Genomic DNA, 19,565 nt, shown 5'->3' on the forward strand with positions numbered 1-19,565 from the left:
ACAGAGGAAGTGGGTAACTGACAAGCTTGCACTATGAATAGGGGTCTTTCACTGCTTCTTAGACTATTATCCAAGATATGTCATATTTGCCTCTCATATTAAAATGAAGACCAAAATATATGCTAAAATATTTATGCTTTATCAATGTAAAAAGGGCATTTTTGCACATGATACAGAACATCTCTCCTAGGCACCTTAATGCAAGAACACAAATAGTTTTGGCATCAATAACAATAAAAAAGTTACCAATTTAAAAAGCTTCTCTCTTTTGATTTGGTTCCATAGAAGATATAAAATAGCCAATATCTCAATAATCACCTTAAGATCAGGCAGCGATGGTACTCGTTTTTAATCCCAGCAGAGGCAGAGGCAGGTGGATCTCTGTGAGTTTGAGGCCAGCCTGTCTACAGAGTGAGTTCCAGGACAGTCAGGGTCACACAGATGAAACCTGTCTCAAAAAACAGAAATGAAAACAAAAACAAACAAAAAACCCACAAAATACCATAATCAACCAAAGGTTATGTTGTCTAAAGTCTAGGATTTAAGGACTAACAGCAACTCTTTCCTGCAAATGAATAAATCTGTAGCTGACTAAATGGTCTACCTTGTGGTATCTCTGCTGCTGGTTTCCTGAATGTCAACAGATGAGCCCTTGGCTTCTTTCAGGCATGGTTTCCTCATCTATAAAACAGTGGTGTGTGTTATGACAGTAGAACCATACCTAACTTCCCATTCTAGGCGAGGTGAGAGTAGGAAAGTTATTAATGAGAGTTCATAACTTTGTAGTCATTCAGAAAAACAGCACACACACACACACACACACACACACACAGACACACACACACACACCATACAAGATTTCAGCCATCCAATCATAATACTATCAATTATCATATTCTATTAAAACCAAGACATTTATTTTTATGGAACAAGGCAGCATTCTCATTATATACATAGACATCAGTAATGTTCTTTTCTTCTTCCTCATCATCCCCAGCTCTGCCCCATGTAGACCCTCTCTTCATCCCAACACAAAAGTTAGCAACCACAACCGTAGAGATTGAGACAAAAAAAAGTTGTTTTGCTGACTCAGGGGACACCCCTCCTCCTTGTGATTTCTAATTTTTCCCCATAGACAGGTTTTGTGTGTGTGTGTGTGTGTGTGTCCTGTTTGCATTTTCATGGGGGGGTGGGGCAGCAGGGTTTGTGGGAGAGAAGGTGGAGCAAAGTTTCTTTTTCCAGGCAAAACGTTCCTTGTAAAAGTAATGCTATTTATACATGTTTATATATAATCTATCCAGTGCAATCACAACTGCCTTGCCAGACACTATGAAGTTCCACCTTGGTCGATGTATTTCTGGAGTTTTAAACAGCTGTCTGACAACAGCTGCATTTCAGTAAGACTTGGGCAGGTGGCTCCAGATCAGCCACTTGCCACACATATGCAGGCTGAGACTTCTGTGTTCACAGTCCACAGGAAAGAGTGTGTCTTCTTCTGTCCAGAGTGGATGCTGTGGTGAGGGCATGGGTAAGGTGGGAGGTGAAGGCTGGGTCATGAGGAAGAAGTCTGGCTTCTTTGTACTTCTCTATCATGGTTTTTGTTGCAAATTCATACCAGCGTAAAAATTATTCACCGCAAAAAGTCTCATTTTCTTCTTCTCTTCCAAGAGTGCTTATAGTACATCAGCCAGCCGAGCAATCTCACCATAGATATTTCCAATGCTTTAGCCAAAATCATTAAATGCAACTTAAAAGAGATTAATTTGAGAAAACATTTCTATAAACGCAGTTTTTGGTTTTCCCACCATACTGGGAGATTTGAAGTCTCTGCCTTTCTATGCTCTCTCACCCACTAAGCCAGAGACAAATGCTGAGTCCCCGCTGGAGGTCTGAAGACAGAAGGGGGAGGGGAAACAGATCAACTCAGAAGATGCTCACTGAGACTAACAAGGACCATCAAACTAAGACCAGAAGCCATTACAAACCCATTTATGTTAGCTCTGGCTGTCACCAATGGAACTACTCAGAGACCTGTAGGAAAGACGGTGGTCTATCTAAAACCCATATAGATCGTTGACTTGATCCTGAGTCTACAAACCTGAAAATAAATAAATAAAAGATGGCATAGCAGGCAGGGGCAGGATACTTAAAGGGTGGGAAAGACAAATGCACCATTTTTCTAATGAAACATACACACTTCATCTACAGCCAGTGGGGTGAGTGTGAAAACTACACATTTCATCTACAGCACGTAGGGTAAGCATGAAAGCTACACACGTCACCCACAGGACAGGCAGAGTATGGTGAAGCAAAGCTGATGGAGAAATCGAATCTTCATCTGAGGAAAGGGGGAAAGGGCAAAGGCCTAGCCAATACTTGGCCTTATTTTAAACGTTTGTCCTTTGCTCTAAAAATCAAAAAGAAGGCAAGCCCTTTAGATCACCCCAATTTTTATCGGAATGAATGTGCGCATTTGAAGCTCAACTCCAAGACAGTCATCTATGGTCTTAGCATTACCATCAAAACCAGCCTAAATTCTACAGGGCAGTTAAGCTGATGTAAAAAAGGACCCCAGGAGTCATTCGTACTCTGAATCAACGCTGCGCAGCATCAGTGAAATGCCCTGGCGCCACAGGCACCACCGGAAGAAGAAACAATGGAGCCTTTTAATAGCATATTTTATTTAACCCAATATCACCAAGAGGCAACTGCTGGACATATTAGAACATGCAAACACAGTATAAAATGTTAACAGGGTGAGGTTTTACATAGTTTTTTTTTTCTTTTGTAGTTTTGGAATTCCAGTGTGTATTATGTCTGACAGCAGGTCACCGTTCATCCTAGCCACAGGGCAAAGGCTCAGTAGTCACGTATGGTTAGTGGCTACGGTTCTGACCAGCGCAGGCTAGAATCTTTCCAGTGAACTTTCTTCAAAGAACAAAAAGAGTCCTCCTCTGTACCACCAAGCATCCGGGCCGAGGGTAGGGGGCTACTTTCTAGAGACATCTACCCGTAGAAACAAAATGATGGCATGCAATCTCTCAGCCACATGGTCCTGGGGGGGGGGGTCTCCCAAGGGAAGTCAGGGCGCCAGGGGCTCAGCCCAGAGTCGGGTACAGTGCTGGAGGGGCTGCGGGGAGACTGCACTCCCTCCTCCGCTTACCTGAGTCCACGCTGAGGCCCAGACTCTGGGCCACGTCCCCCGTGGGGCTCACGAAGGGTCCCCCAGGCGCGGCCCACGCGCCTCCCGCCGCCTCGCCCTTGGCTGCAAGCTCGCAGGGAGGGCTGCCGGGAGCAGGAGCTGAGGCAGGGGCCAGGCGGCCGGAGCGGCCGGAGGCTGCGGGCATGAGCAGCGGCCCATAGCGCGGATCGAAGTGGGGCGCGTAGACCTCGTGCACGGCTGGCCGCGGGTAGCCTGAGGCTTGCGCTCCCAGGGCGCCGCCCAGCGCGTAGGGATGGTGCGGATGCGGGTGTGCGTGGTGCGGGTGTGCGTGGTGCCAGTCGGCCGCGCCCTGGTGCAGGTGGCCGTGCAGCGCAGCAGGAGAATAGGGGTCGGCGGTGAAGGGCAGCTCCGAGTGTGCGGCGGCCAGAGGACTGTTCAGCGGCGCGGGCACCGGTGCCTGGTACGTGCTGTTCCAGAAGGAGGCGGGGAAGCTGCGCTGGCTCATCGGGAAGGTGCCTTCTGCTGGTCCGGGATGGGAGGAAAGCGAAAAAGGAGTGTCACCGAGGCCGTGCCAGCCTACCGGGACTGGGGCGTAGGGTTCAAGGGCTGGAAGGCTGCGGAGGGTTAGGGACCGCAGCCTTCACCTCTGGGCGATCTTCTATGAGGCCTGCTGCGGGTGACAATGGGGCCAGGGCACTGAGAAGTGATGGCTCCCCGAAAGCCTCCCAGAGGACATCCGAATCACCCAGTTTTCTAGATGGGCTAGCAGCAGAATTTCTGATAGTGGAGGAAGTCGGAGATTTTAGGAGACGAGAGCTTGTCCTGTCCTCTTTGGTCCAGGACAGACAGACTCGACCTCTCTTTTTCAGGCTGCTGATGGAGACCCTTGTCCATCAGTTTGAGGTCTAGCTGTCTCTCTTCCTTCTCTCTTGTCTTAACCCTCCCAGTTCCAGAACATGTTCCACTTCAAGGTAGGTGTCCCTTAGACCGGGACACCAAGGATAGACTTCCGAAGCTTGTTATTAGTGGTGTAATTTTCTAGAGGTCTTTCAAATATTCCTCCTCTCACGAGAATTCAAAGAGATACGTCAATAATAATAAAAATAACAACAACAACAATAATAAATCAGTCATCAGTATTGCTAACAATTCCCTAGATTATGGTAGAATAAGAGAAGGGAGCTTAGGTCGTTTGTTGCCTTGGGTAGAGAAGAGAAAGACATTCAACTCAAAGTCCCTTGTTGCATATCTCCTCTGGGGAAGGCACAGGTACCACATGCTAGAAAATCTAAAGCGACTTGGAAATCACCTTCGGAATGGTGAAAAAATGTCTCGTTGAAAAATAACTTAGGCAATGGGAGCGAAATAAGAGGAAGTTTTGTATACAAAATTAATGCTTTGAAATCTTGTCTAAGGGCAAAGTTTGTGCAAAATGACAGACAGATACAACTTTAGGAATAACCAGGGGAGCAATAAGGGCTGTGATTCCAGCACAAATGACAAATGAAATTTCGTTCTTAATCTCTCTCTCCTCTCTCTCTCTCTCTCTCTCTCTCTCTCTCTCTCTCTCTCTCTCTCTCTCTCTCTCTCTCCAACAAAGATTTCACTTCTCAGCTCAGTTACATGTGAAAGAATGAACTGCCTGAGCATGTTTATGGATGATTTTCTCAACTTCTGTGTTGTTGGTAACGGGAATTGCAGCTAAGGATGGCTCCGATGACTGGTCCATAGTTAGAGGAGAGCAGTTCTCTGTAGGGAATGTAGAAAAGGGCTTCTCTCATTCACGAAACTGTTAGAGTTTTGTTTCTTTGCTATACCACTGGCTTGCATTATCAGAATTTCTGCTTTAAGATTTCTCAAGCATGTGGAGCCTGTCAAAAGGCTGACACATTTTAGGAAATACTCTTAAGCAGATTTCGCTTGCAGGGGGAGGTGGGTGGGCAAATTTTCAGAAATTGGGAAGGAGCCTTGTAGATTGTTTTTGGAGGTTCTCCTCCGTTGGGTTTCCCACAGGACATCGACAGACATGTCAAATTTTGACTCTTATAGCCATCTCTGGGGATGGTTAGGAGGACAAGTGCTATTCTAATTTTAGAGACCGGTAAATACTGACCTCCAAGAGGTTAAAGGACTTGCCCTAGGTCATAATGCTAGGAACTGGTAGAGCTAATGCACACATCTAAGGCTATCAATTCCAAAGCCAGTCTCCCCCATTCACTGCCACCAGGTCATGGCTTTCCTCTGTATTTTTTAGAAGAACTTGTGCCCATGCCTTTTCCCTCTGCATTGTTTATGCCCTCCATGCTGCCCTTCACTCTCTCTCGAACTTACTACTTACTCTTTTGGGACCCTGGAGATAGACTGCAGCAGGCAGATAAACGTCCACCTACCCTTCTCAGTTGGGTCCTACTCACCTCGCCAGGGTCCGGAGCTTCTGTGCGCTTTGCTGGTACAGCTGGGGGTGTAGCTGCTAGGCTGGCTCAGGGCCCTACTGAAATGTTCATCCACCACAGAACTGATGTCCCCCCGGAAGTAGGTGAAGAGGACACATCTGGAGTTGATGTACTCAGCTTCGGGTGGGCGCTCTTTCTCCGGGCTGCCCTCCTCTTCTTTTACACTGGCTGGGGTTTGGTTGGAAAACGAGGAACTCACACTGGCACTGCTGCTTGGGCTGGTGTTGCACTCTTGGGCTTCCTGCATTTTTGAGTAGTAGGCTAGTTTCTGGAGAGAGAGAGAGAGAGAGAGAGAGAGAGAGAGAGAGAGAGAGAGAGAGAGAGAGAGAGAGAGAGAGTTAAAAGTCATTTCTGAAGAGATGGTCAATGTAGGATCATCCTTAAGGTAGCCGTTGAGTAATTGGCATCTCTGCCTAAGCTATAAAAACCAGCAATAGATGGCACACACAGTTGCCTCTCTTTCTTCAATAGTCCCTAGAGAAAACCTGCCCTCTTTGATACTTTCTCTTCCAAGAATTGCAGGAAAAGTGTCTTAAAATGTTGGGGTGAAAAATCTCAGAAGACATTGAACTGACCGATCAATCAATGAATCAATGAATCAATGAATCAATCAATCACTCAGTTATTCAATAAAACAAAGAGAAAACAAAACAAACGAAGAAAAAGCAAACCAGATTGTGAGGACTGTAAATCGAGTTCATCTTTCAGAGCTGTGCTCAGGGCATATAGATTTTTCCAATCAGACTGCAAGGATCACGGCGGCATCCAAGTTAAGCTAGCAGTTCTCTACATGAGAACTCAGAGCAGAAACACAAGACACAAGATCAAGCATCCTCATGATGAAACAGAAGAGCAACAACAATGAACAAAGGGTTCCACATTACACAATCAGGAATGAAGTGCTATGGAAAACAAGGAGTTCCAGACTCATGACTGGGGAAACTCTGGCTCTTTCTAATACATGCAGGTTGATTTTTATATGGGCGCCCACAAAAATCTCTAAAGTTGGGGGTCAGTTGTTTGCATTCATTTGAGTGGTTTGGGTGCAAGATTTCCTACAGCCTAGGCTGGCCTGAAACTTGCCACGCAGCTGAGAGTGGTCTTGAACTAAGATCTTCCTGTCTCATCCTTTCAAGTGCTGGGGCTGCAGGCATATTCTCTGTGTTTGTTGTTTAAAACAGAGTCATTTACGTAAGGAAAAGTCAGCAAAGGACGAGCACACTAGTATCTCCAAACAGAAGTTATGAAAAGGAGCACAGCGAAGAAGGTTGGGATCCTGATGTACTCCTGAGCCAGCCACTGTATCAATGAAACTTTAAGACCAGATGCAGCTACTGAGAACATCTTAGAAATGAGCCGTGCGGTGGGTATAGTGCTAAATCATTCTCAAGGCAGAGGTTGCCTTGAAGAGAAGGGCAGAGTCATACAAAGAGATGAGATTTTATGTAGTAGACAGGTCTAAGGTCCAGGAGGAAAAAGGACCAGCTACAGGACCTAAGTATCTCCCCTTTTTTGCAGTAGATCATCCCACACTGGGAAAGGGCTTCTGGTCCCAGAAGCTGGGGCCCCAAAATTCTAGTTTTGAAATCTTCAACACACCCTGAATGCCATGTTCCTGCTTCATTCACCATGAGAAAACATGGTGATTCCTAAACTTAACACAAATTAGGACTACATGTTTTATGTTGGAAAGTTTGCGCGGGAAGAAGGGGTACCTAAAGCAAAATCTATTCATTTTATTATCTGAATATATTGTTGGGGTTTGCAAACAAAATTTTTTAAAGTACTGACGCAAACAACAACACTTCGTTTCACTGTTCCCTAAAGAGAAGACCAGGTGCTTGCTTTCCAGCCTGGTCCAGAACTCTGACGCCGTAGGTGTGTGCTTTTCCTTTTGCCCTGGAATACTGTTCTCAGATTCTGCTAACTTCGCTGTGGACACGGAAGGCAAGAAACAGCAGTTGACAACACAAACAGCCCAAGGAAAGGGGAAATCAGATATCGGCAGACTTCTGAAACTTGGGCAGTTTGCAGGAGCGGGGTTAAATGATCTTAAAAATGACGTTGGGCTGTCGCATTCTACCACTTGAGTCCCAGAAGGGTGAGCTCCGGGGGCCGGCCAGTCACACCGGAATAGTGCTCCCTAGAACTCTACAAGGCACAGATCTCAAGGCCGGTGCGGTCTGGCCGGTTTCTCCTGAAAACGAATCCAGCAGTTTCGGAGTTAGTTGGCCCCACCGCCCGAGACCTGAAATGGAATAGATTATTCCCGTGATGATCGCACGGTTCTCCGTCTTAGAACGACTAGGCGGGCTTTTATTTTCTTTTTTGTTTTTATTCCTACGGCCAAGATCAAAGTTTGAATTTCCCAGCGTGAGCTTTGCGGGAGCCCTGCGCACCCTAACCAGACTTTAGGAAGAAAATTCAGTGGGAACCATCCTTATCTGTTTTCTGGGAAGGCTTAGATGCATATTAGCACGACTTAGGTGCCCTCCCAGGACAGTAAATGGACCAGCTAAAGATAATTAGCTGCGCTCCCGGCATCCCGGCGTCTTTGGCTGCCTGTCTGTCGCTCCGGGCGCTCAGAGGCTCAGGCGACCTTTCCGGTAGCGGTTCTTTCGTAGTCTGGGGTGCGCCACTGTTGCCCGCCCAACCCGAACAGACTCGTACCTGGTGGTAGGGAGTGTATGCGGCTGCGAAATAAGGCTGCGGAGGACCGTAGACCTGGTACATAACATCCAGACAGCTCATGGCTCCCCGCCGCGGAGGCAGCTGAGTGGTTTCTCATCAACGCAGCTTTGGAGGAGCTCAAGGATGCTGCAGCGGCAACGGTGGCGACAGAGCCCCAGAGTCATGGGCCGCGGGGCAGTGCTGGGCTGGGGATGCGGAAAGCTCGCTCCCCTCCCACTCCGCGGTTCCAGCCGGGCCGCGCTCCCGGGCAGAAGCGCCGGGGCTCCCACTAGTGTGCATTTAAACCCCGCAGCCCCTGGCGCGCTGACGCTGCGAGGGGGCGGGGACCAAAGGACAGCTATGTTTCGGAGAGTTTCCCGGGACTACCTCGCGGGAAGCTTGTGGCCTGGGTGTCAGGGAGTGGATTCTGAAAGTGGGGCCCCAGACTTCCCTCCCAGAGTAGCGATTTCCCTCTTCCCTTGTTTCCACGAGGACAGAGACTGCAGAAACACAGAGATAGAGAAACCAGGAACAGTGATAAACCAGGGTGCGGGTACCGGCAGAGCGCAGGAAAGTCACAAGCAGGTCTTGGAGCAGAACCTCTGCCCGCAGTCCCCAGAAGAGGTTTGGAGGAGGGATAGAGCTGTCTTTTGGAATCCCCGCGGGATCCAGGTTGCCACAGACGGGTTAAGAAAAGAGTCACGGGACTCCGCGGGGAAGTGGCTGGCAGTAATTACCTGCTGTCCCATCTCCTGTGTGCTTTCACCAACCCTTGTTCGGGTCCCCAGTACCCCATCTCCTGTTTTAATTCTTCTTTCTTGGGTCGTTCCTTTTCTCGGTTTTAAGTTCTATCCCACCCCTTTCTCTTTGATGCTTTCAACGAACCAACTTGATTCCTGTGGATGGCGCCTGTTTTGTGTGAACTACTTTCTAAGATTCCCAAAGCTTCTACCCAGCCCTCTTATGCCAAGCCGGAGTCTCTAGCTGGCCCTTTAAAAGTTCATTAACGTTTAGATCAAGGACTTCTTGGTTCTAAGACGCACCTCAGCACTGCAGTCATAGTACTTAGGTTGTCTCTTTGGTTGGTTATAAAAGCTGTGATGGTCCGTTCTGTTTAAGAAGGCAAGACTGTGAACCATGCTCCTTAGTGATTCCTTTTCTTGTCAGCGTTGCCAGCGGTGTGGGCTCTTATTGCGCGTGCCCGAGGTGTGTGTGTATGTGTGTGTGTGTTTCCGTGTTTCCCAGTGTTAGCTTCAAGCTCCACCAGAAACCCTTGTGGGAGGGGAGATGTAACAACGGAATCCTCCATCCAGTCTAAGGGTGAATTGACACATGGTTACTTCGTGGCAAGGTCAAGCGGCAAAAATGTTCTTTAGATGGGAGGAACCTCAAGGAACCGTGGAGAGCCAGTTTTGGGGACTGGGGGCACAGGTGGTAAGCTTCCAGAGCCCAGAACAGAGGAATGTATAGATGAAAGTGAGCAGAAACCTTCTTATCTGCCAGATTAAGTCCCAGAACTCCGATTCTCGTTCAATTGTGAGCAATTAACTTCGGAAGATACCTCTTTTTTGATAAGAGAAGCATTTGAAATTAAATTGCTGATTTAATTTAATTTAATTTAATTGTATTTGAATCTGTATTTTTGGTTTTTGTTTTTCAGAAAGGGGCTCCAATTGAGCTTATAAATGGGAAGCCATCCTGGGGGATTCCTCAAGTAACTATAATGTAATGTATAAACTGCTGGACCATGAACACACTATAATCCCAACACTTTTCATGCTGAGGAAGGAGGATTACCAGATTTCAGGCCAGTCTAGTTCACATAACATGTCACCATCTCAGAAAACCAAAATAAATGTGAATAAATTCAAATAACTTCCCAGTACAGTTTTTAGGGGTTAGGCCAAGGGTGGCTTAACCAGGGGGGTGGGGTCGCTCTGGAGTTTTATACTGTGGAGGTGCACAGATGAAAGAACATCCCTCTCGGCTCTCTGCTACTCTTGATCAATAGAGTTTCAGAAGATGCACACTGTGGCCCCCCCATCCCCTTGCCCCAGCCTGGACCACAATCCATTGGATGCCTGAAGCCTTGCTCCTGGATGCCATACCACAGTCACTTACATCAGGTTGACTATTGACTCAGCAAGGCAGGCTGGAAGCTAGGAGTTGACTCAGGTCACAGGTCTAAGGACATCTTAGTAGGCCAGGTGCTGCAGGTCCAGCTTTTGCTGTGTCCCAACCCAGCTTCATAAGTTCAAATCTCCAAGTCTGTCTTTGAACAGAGAGGGTCCACTTTCAAAGAGTGCTTCTTTAGGAAGCTCTGCTGCACAGAGTTGTGTGTGTGTGTGTGTGTGTGTGTGTGTGTGTGTGTGTATGTGTGTGTGTGTGTGTGTGTGTGTGTGTGTAGCATGTTGGGAGGAAGCTGAGAAAAAGACAGGGACAGGAAGGATGGGGTTCTCTGCTTTTGCCCTCCTCTCTACTCCTTTTTAGAATAAGGGTTTAGCCACAGATGTTTTAGTTAGATTGATTCCTTCCCTCCCTCCCTCCCTCCCTCCCTCCGTCCCTCACTTCCTCCCTCCCTCTCTCCCTATCTCTTCCTTCCTCTCTCTCTCTCTCTCTCTCTCTCTCTCTTTCTTTCTTTCTTTCTTTCTTTCTTTCTTTCTTTCTTTCTTTCTTTCTTTCTTTCTCAGCTTTGGCCTTCCAGGGAAAAATCCTGACAATTTCTTACGGCCCAACAAGGCTCAGTAATATGTTATATCTGGAAAGGATGATTCTAGCTGGGTAGACTGTGGGAAGGATGGAACGACAATGTAATGGTCCATGACTGCTTTTGGTCCACACATCTCCATCCCTTGCAGGAGGTAGTCTATAACAATCTTGATAAGTAGTGATGGTCCACAAGTTTGAAGGAATATAGGCAACTAGGCAGGAGAGCATTCCTTTCCACCCAAACCATAAATAGAGAAATTAACAGTCCTAGAGTTTCAAAATACAACCCAAAGTGAGCACATTACATGTTTTCTTTCTGAGAAGCTGCCACGCACATGAAGGTGGTATTTCTCAACCTCTCCAGATGGTCTCTAGTGTATGATGAAGCACAAAGTTACACCCAGGTCCCTTAAACCGTTTACTATCCCATCTGTTGAAGCTACCAAGTCAGGAAGAGAGTGAAAGAAACCAGATTTTAGTCCAGAGACTTGGGACTGAGCAACTGATTACAGAAAACAAACGTTTCCGTCCCTTTCTCTTCCCCCTCTCACTTCCTGTTTCAGAGGAAAGACTTCACATTAAATAGTTAAAATGATTGGGAATTGAGTTCCCATGTACAAAAAAGTTAATAAACCATGGAAAAGAAACACAAAACCAATTGTATCAGAATGTGTTTAACTTTCTAATTACTTCAGGATAGATTCAATTTGTTGAACTCCTAGGATTAGACCAAAATGTCCTTTCTTTTTTTAAAATTTATTTATTTATTAATTATGTATACAATAGTTTGCCTCCATCTATGTCCACATGCCAGAAGAGGGCTCCAGATCTCATTACAGATGGTTGTGAGTCACCATGTGGTTGCTGGGAATTGAACTCAGGACCTCTGGAAGAGCAGCCAGTGCTCTTAACCACTGAGTCATCTCTCCAACCCCAAAATGTCCTTTCTAAAAAAAAAGTTCTACTTTCAGTATTTTTTGTGTATTTTGCCTATATCTATGTGTGTGTGTGTGTGTGTGTGTGTGTGCACTGCATATATCCTGTCCCTGTAGAGGTCAGAAGAGGGCACACGAACCCCTAGAACTGTGTGGTTGCTGAGAATGGAACCTGGGTTATCTGGAAGAGTAATACATTTACTTAACTGCTGAAATATTTCTCTAGATACCCAAAATGTCCTTTTAACATACTAGTTCATGAAGGTGTGGTGAATTATGCTTGAAATCCTAGAATGCTGGAAGACTGATATAGAAGAATTGCCATGAGTTCAAGGCCAGCCTGGCTGCAGGAGACCCTTTTCCAAAAGACAAACTAATCAAACAAAAAGCACCCCCCTGTCTACAATTCTAACATGATCTAAAACTGTAAAAATAACTTACCACCCTTCTCAAAGTCAGTAAACCAAATCTTCTCGAGTGCTCACAGAGATCAGAAGAGGGGGTCACATGCCCTGGAACTAGAGTTATCAACGGTTGTGAGCCACAACTCTCCAGCCCCAAGATGTATTTTTAAAGGACTTCTGAATAAAGCCAGATGAGCAAACCATGCCAGACCAGGCCCTCAGTTGCTTGTGGTTTATTGGGATCTCAAGAGCTGGCATCGTTGGCTGCCTTATTCTGCCAACCAGAGGACTGAACACAATGGTAATCTCAGAGATTTCCCTCCCTAAAGCCATCTTGACACTTTAACTGAAGAGAGATGTGTTTGGACTTAGGAGAGCAGCTGACAAGATTTGGTGGATTCAGGCTGTTAATAATATTATGTGGAAACATTTCTGCAGAGCTGGGTGTTCAGGTGTGGTGTGCCACCTACAAATGGAAGCCCACTCGTGTGTGGGACGTCTGGGTGGTGAGTTTGTTTCAGAGAAATAAAAGGAGGAGGAAAGAAAAAGAAAAACATGGAGTCTGGAAACTTACTGAATAGCTTTAGTGGGAAAATAAGAAAAAAAGTTAAATTGTTTCCTTTCAAATTTAGAATGTATCCTAACAGTGTTTAGAAAACGTCACATGTGGTTCACACCAGATGAATGATTGAGACTAGTTGATAAATAAGTGGAAGTTTGGGAAAGCAACACACACACACACACACACACACACAATTATTGTAAGAGTATTACATTTATTCATCTCATATTTTTGAGACTTTTTGAAATGTAATTTATAAATCAATTTTATCTTTTATGGAACAATCACAAGTTTTTGAAATTTATGTTTCCTTGAGCTTGTGTACCCATTAAGAATGGTTAAAACTATATTTATCTTTTGTAAAGAAATTGTTTTATTGAGTCTCCATGAAATATTTCCTAAAAGACATGATTATGTAAATTTAATCTGTGTGACGCAAGCCTTTAAAAATGATGAGTTACAGGTAGTAAAATGTACAATTCAGATAGATATATATATATTAAGTATTTTGAACTGTCTTTTTTTTGTTTTTGTTTTTCTCTAGGTAGGGTTTCTCTGTGGAGCCTGTCCTGAACTCACTCTTTAGACCAGGCTGATTTTGAACTCCCAGAGATGCATCTGCCACTGCCCTCCGAGTGTTGGGGTTAAAGCCATACACCACCACCACCTGGCAGATTGTCATATTTTTAAAACATGAAAAACTAAAAGAAATTTACATTCTGTAATATTTATTTGGATGCAAAGAGTTAAGTCAGAGAGCATGTGCCAATCATTTGCTGTTAGGAAGAAGCTGTTTTTGTATTTGTTTTTGCTTGCAGTATAATCGCCTTTGATTTCTGACTCTTCATTGCTCTCCTTATCTAAAGATGTAGAGTCTACAGGTCATCTAGATACTGCCATATTGTGAAAGTTCTCCTACTGTACAGTGATGAGTTTGCAGACTGCAATGTGAAAGCTGGCTGAAGGATTCAGACTGGTGATTTAGATGTTTCACAGTATTGGTGTTGATCCATCCCCAAACTTGTGTTTATAAACTTCACTTCAGCAGGATGCTGGAGGGATTAAAAGGAAACCACAGTACCAACAGACCTAAGGTGAGGATAACGTGAAGCATGGTGTCCTGTTGCTCCTTCCCAGAGGTCTTGAAACAGCTTCTTAGGAGCTCCTAGGAACTTTCTCTTGGCATGCGTGGAAGAATTTTTAGCAACAAATGCTATACTTGTATTGTCTGTTTTTAGATACTTGTTATTATGACTGGTTTTTAAAATAAATTTAATGGTGATATAAATAAAACAAATTTGTCTGTGTCTTAAATATATGGTTCAATATAAATTTGTTTTTTGCAGGACCCCTGGTGTACAGTCTAGGTCCAGCAAAAAAGATTACAGTGACGTTTTTGTTCTTAACTTTATGTGACCGATGCTTTGCATCCTATCTTAAAATGAAAGTCCAGTTGTTGACTGTGAAATCCAGACTTCACCTCATGGCAATATATTTCATTTTTCTTTAAGAGCAGCATGAATCAACCAAGTACAGAGGAAATAATCCAACCACAACTGTATCTGAATTTTAACCAAATTAAATAAAAGTTTAGAGATTAGTATACCATTTTTAAGCCTTATGTAAGTCTTTCCACAACAAGAATCAAAATGGACACTGGTAATGCAAGAGGTTAGCAAGCTAAGTGTTTTCGTAGTTCTAATTCTGCTGTACAGTTTTTGATTTTAATATGGATAAGTACATAAAATATATTTGATCATAAAAATACAAAATTTACTGTGAGGCCTCACAGCTTTCATTTTGATACCAATTCTGTTTAGACGTTTGTTAAGTTGAATAGAATTTGAGTCTGGTTATTTTGGTGTGCAATGTTTTTATTCTTTTACAAGTTTCTTTAAATAATGTTTATAAAAACAAAACTGGGGAAATTGCCAGTTGTCAATATAATTTAGAATGAAACTCAGCTAGCCAAGGCTGTATAAAGTATCAGACTAAGAAGTACAGGTCTCACAATAGGCTTTCACTAAGAAAATGCCTTCCTTCCGAGATAACTAGCATAGCTAATTCTTTTTCCAAACATGTGCACTCCGAATATGATCATGACCTTAGTAATGTCTGTGAGCACTTGGAAGTATTTAAAGACAGCGATTCTGCAAAGCTTCAGAATGACCACATGTTCTTAACCTTCACTTACCCTACGGGTCCTCATGGCAAAATGAATCTGAAGTCCTACTCTACATTCATGTATTTGGCTTTGCCCTTGGGTGACAACTATTGCAAGGCAGTGCTCTTTGTTATTCTTGGCAATGGAGGTAACAAAACAGCCCCACGGTAACATAACACAATAGCTCCATTCCTAAACAACTACGGTTGGACAAATAGGTTGTTTATGTGCACTTAAATGAAAAGCCACAGGAATTGGGAGATTGGTGAGATGTGGGTCAATGGATAAAACTTTTCAGTTGAGCAGGAGGAAAAACTTGCAGAGATATATTGTGGTTCATAGTGACTACAGTTAGCCATGATGAATTGAATACTTAAAATGTTCCAAGAGAAACTAGAATATGGTAGTGTACGTGTCTAGTGTGCACAAGATTCTGGGTTTGAACCTCAGCTCCTTCAAAATTTGCAACTAAATTGGATTTTTAAGAGAAGTTTTAAAAACAAAATTCCAAGTATATGAAGTAATTTTAAAACTGCATGTATTTAGCTACTCCAACATATATATGTTTAGTATACTTTTCAAAACATCATGTTTGAATTTATGCTGAAACATAAACATTTATTTGTCAATTAAAAGCAATAAAGTAGTAAACCGAGTCACCAAATAGAACAAGTTAAAGAGAAATAAAGATCATTTTGCTTTAGCAGCAGACACGAGCACTAGAGAGTTAACCTCAGCAAAAAGAAAATCCCAATAGTAGGTGACAGAAAGATGACATGTCGAAGTACTTGTTGTCAACTAGTTATGTAGGCAAGTAGCCAGACACTGGACAGAACCCCCAGGGCATGGAAAGGAGGGGGAGAGGAGAGTTTACTGCTGGTTGCCACCTTAAAACACATGAAGTGTCAGATCTGATCCCTGGGTGTCCATAGCTCTAAAGGTCACATATTTTTGGAACACAGCCCACTAGTTTCATTTCAAGGGACATTGCTCTGCCCTCGGAGAAAGCAAGACAGACTCAACCTGATGAAATGATCCTAGCTACTCTTAGAGGAGGCTGAGAGTGGTGTGGCATGACTGATGGTCTGGATCCAGATACCAGCCTTGGTGAGGAATGGAGCTCCTTCACTCCTCTGTTTATTTTCATCTACAGTAAAGACCTTGGTGTGGAATTGGGTTTCTTCAGTCTTCTGTTTATTTTTATGTACAACAAAGAAACTGCACTAGCTGCTCTCTAAAGGCTTTCATGGCACTGGTTTCTGAAACTGGAGTAAGTTCACAATTGATTTGAAAGTAGCGAATGATGTTCATGAACAGTTCCGACATGAATATTACTTCAACTCCAAGATTCTTCTTGAAGAATAGTACACTATAAACTTGACATACATATGCATGATTCCATGTTCTTAAAGAAAGTGCATATTGTTTTAAAGGTTTGGCAGTATTACCAGAAAGCATATAGAATTACAAGGAAGTATAATTGAAGGGAGACCTACATCTTCTGAGCATCTGATGGGTGAAGGTGACATAGCTGGTACCCAGTAATTGGAAGCCAAGTTGTTCATTGCATTTTCTTTCTATGAGCATCAGATAAATGTTGTCAATTGATGGGGAAGCTTTGATAACCAATTATCTTTAAGAGGTGGGACCAAGTTAGGGTGTGGCTTTCTGGGACCCAGAGAAAAATGGGTGCACAACCCAGGTGCTCTCTCTCTCTGTGGTTCCCTCACAGCACAGCTGAGCTTGGACTTCTTGTTCCTGTTTCATGAGTTTTCCCCTTATAATAAATAAGAATATAATTGTTTTAACTTTTAGCTAGCCTGGTTATTTCCTGAATTGAGCTAACTTCTACAGTTGGTGCCCAACATGGGGCTCGAACCTATGACCCTGAGATTAAAAATCTCATGCTCTACCAACTGAGCTGGCAAAGAGCTTGTGCTAATTTTTTTGGAGAAGTTAATAACAATTATCCCCAAAGTGATAGACTTAACCTTATAAAGAGAACTTTTTGGATTCTTCCCAAAATTGTACATGATGCACCAATAATTAGAGCCTGTACATTTTATATCGATGCAAATAAATCAGGGAAAGCAGGCTACAAATCAGAAGAATTAAGTAAGGTGCAAGAAAGCCCTTATAATTCTGTCCAGAAGGCAGAATTACATGCTATTCTTATGGTACTAAGTGATTTTAGAGAACCTTTCAATATAGTTACTGTTTCACAAAAGAGTTGTCCTGCATATTGAAACTGCTGAATTCATACCAGATGAGAATTTACTTCATTATTCATTCAGGTACAAGACAATCAGGAATGGACTTTGTCCTACATACATAACACACTTCCAATTCCATAGGGGTCTGACAGATCCTCTAGCACAAGATAATGCAGAAATTGATCAATTATTGATTGGAAGTGTGTAGCAGGCCTCGGAATTTCATAACAACATCATGTCAATAGTAAAGGTTTAAAGAGTTTCCTCAAATCTAAATGGATCAAAGACTGCAACACAAAGCCAGCCACACTGAACCTTATAGAAGATAACATGGGAAGTACTCTTGAATGCATTGGCACAGGAGACCACTTCCTAAATATTACCCCAGCAGCATAGACATTGAGAGAAACAATTAGTAAATGGAACCTGAAACTGAAAAGCTTCTATAAAGCAAAGGACACAGGCAAGAGGACAAAACAACAGCCTACAGGATGGGAAAAGATCTTCAATAACCCCACATCAGACAGAGGTCTGATCTCCAAAATATTCAAAGAACTCACTAAATTGGTCATCAAAAGAACAAATAATCCAATAAAAAATGGAGTACAGACCTAAACAGATAACTCTGAACAGAGGAATCTAAAATGGCTGGAAGATGCTTAAGAAAATGTTCAACATCCTTAGTCATCAGAGAAATGCAAATCAAAACAACTCTGAGATTCCATCTTATACCTGTAAGAATGGCCAAGATCAAAAACACTGATGACAACTTATGCTGGAGAGGTTGTGGGGTAAAGGGAACACTCCTGAATTGCTGGTGGGAATTCAAGCTGGTACAGTCCCTTTGGATGTCAGTGTGGCAATTTCTCAGAAAATTAGGGAACAACCTTCCTCAAGACCGAGTAATTCTACTTTTGTGTATATATCCAAAGGATGCTCAATTGTGCCACAAGGACATGTGCTCAACTATGTTCATAGCTGCTTTGTTTGACATAGCCAGAACATGGAAACAACCTAATGCTCCTCCATTAGGATAAAAAAGTGGTACATTTATACAATGGAGTATTACACAGCAGAAAAAAATAATGACAGCTTGAATTTTGCAAGCAAATGGATGGATCTAGAAAAAAACCAAGAAAAAAATTATCACATGTACTCACTCATAAGTGGTTTTTAAACTTAAAGCAAAGAAAACCAGCCCACAAATCACAACCCCAGAGATCCTAGGCAATAATGAAGACCCTATGAGAGACATACATGAATCTAATCTATATTGGAAGTAGAAAAAAAGCAAGATGTCCTGAGTAAATTGGAAGCATGGGGATCATGTGAGAGGGCTGAAGGGGAGGAGAGAGGTAGAAAGGGGAGCAGAGAAAGATGTCAAGCTTAACTAAAGTCAATACAAAAATTTTAAAAAAGAAAGTTTCCTATTACATGGCAATACGCTAAAGAGATTATAAAGAGATGTCCTACTTGCTCTTTCTATAACTAAAAACCATTGCCTGCAGGGAGTAACCCAAAGGTTCCTCAAAGGAATAATATCTGGCAGATGGATGTGTTCCACTTTACGGAATTTGGGATATTAAAATATATGTACCACACCATAGACACTTATTCAGGTTTTCAGTGGGCAACTGCCTTGAGCTTGGAAAAGGCTGATTCAGTAATCACGCATTTATTAGAAGTTATGGCTATCATAGGCATTCATGCACAAATAAAGACAGACAATGGTCCAGCATATGTATCTAAGAAAATGAAATGTTTTTGCTCATTATAATATAAAGCATATTACAGGTATACCAAATAATCCTACAGGTCAGACAGTTATAAAAAGGTAAAATTGAAATATAAAGCATATGCTAAACAAACAGAAAGGGATGGAAAATACCCCCAGAAATAGATTGCCTAATGCTTTATTAAACCTTGAATTTTTTAATGCTAATGAGAAAGGAACAACAGCAGCAGAAAGACATTAGATAATTGTTATACATGTAGTCAGATTAATTAGGTTATTTAGATACATAGAAATTGTATTCTGTCTAGATAGCCAATCTTCAACCACTTCAAGGATCTGTAGAACATGGCATTTAAATAACTCAGGGTTCTGTTTACATGAGACAAAGTACATGGTGTCCAGACTGGATGAGCAGGACACAAGGAAAAGGACTGCCAAACCTTGCCAAGACAGGGTAAGAAGGTTCTGAAAAATTCCCTGACTCTAAAAATGATCTGTCAGTTATGCTAGGCCTTAGCCAAAGTTGGTTGCTTCAACATTGCAAATGAGGCTTTGAG

General features: G+C 43.1%; 1 protein-coding gene and 1 non-coding gene across 3 annotated transcripts; both read right to left on the reverse strand.

Annotated features, from left to right (window-relative positions):
* Positions 1-3,098: 3,098 nt before the first annotated feature.
* Positions 3,099-8,367, reverse strand: Vgll2 (vestigial like family member 2). Of its 2 annotated transcripts, none has more exons than XM_038341113.1 (3): positions 8,287-8,367; positions 5,578-5,884; positions 3,099-3,682 (listed from the first exon to the last, which is right to left on the reverse strand). In XM_038341113.1, the coding sequence occupies exons 1-3, from the start codon at positions 8,365-8,367 to the stop codon at positions 3,099-3,101; spliced, it is 972 nt and encodes a 323-aa protein (XP_038197041.1). The 2 variants fall into 2 exon arrangements, with proteins under 2 accessions (XP_038197041.1, XP_038197040.1); XM_038341112.1 differs by having other exon boundaries at positions 3,099-3,685.
* Positions 8,368-16,918: 8,551 nt separating this feature from the next.
* Positions 16,919-16,986, reverse strand: Trnak-uuu. Its single transcript has one exon. It is a non-coding gene; the product is annotated as a tRNA-Lys (tRNA).
* Positions 16,987-19,565: the final 2,579 nt, after the last annotated feature.

The sequence above is a fragment of the Arvicola amphibius genome, chromosome 8, assembly GCF_903992535.2.
Source record: "Arvicola amphibius chromosome 8, mArvAmp1.2, whole genome shotgun sequence".
Taxonomy (NCBI): Eukaryota; Metazoa; Chordata; class Mammalia; order Rodentia; family Cricetidae; genus Arvicola; species Arvicola amphibius.

What these genes read in the sequence shown, in the direction of transcription:
- Vgll2 (XM_038341112.1), bottom strand. Translation starts at nt 8,367, where the DNA reads ATGAGCTGTCTGGATGTTATGTACCAGGTCTACGGTCCTCCGCAGCCT. An exon ending in CATACACTCCCTACCACCAG is followed by an intron (nt 5,885 to 8,286) that starts GTACGAGTCTGT and finishes CTCTCTCTCCAG; the next exon opens with AAACTAGCCTACTACTCAAA. An exon ending in AAGCTCCGGACCCTGGCGAG is followed by an intron (nt 3,686 to 5,577) that starts GTGAGTAGGACC and finishes ATCCCGGACCAG; the next exon opens with CAGAAGGCACCTTCCCGATG.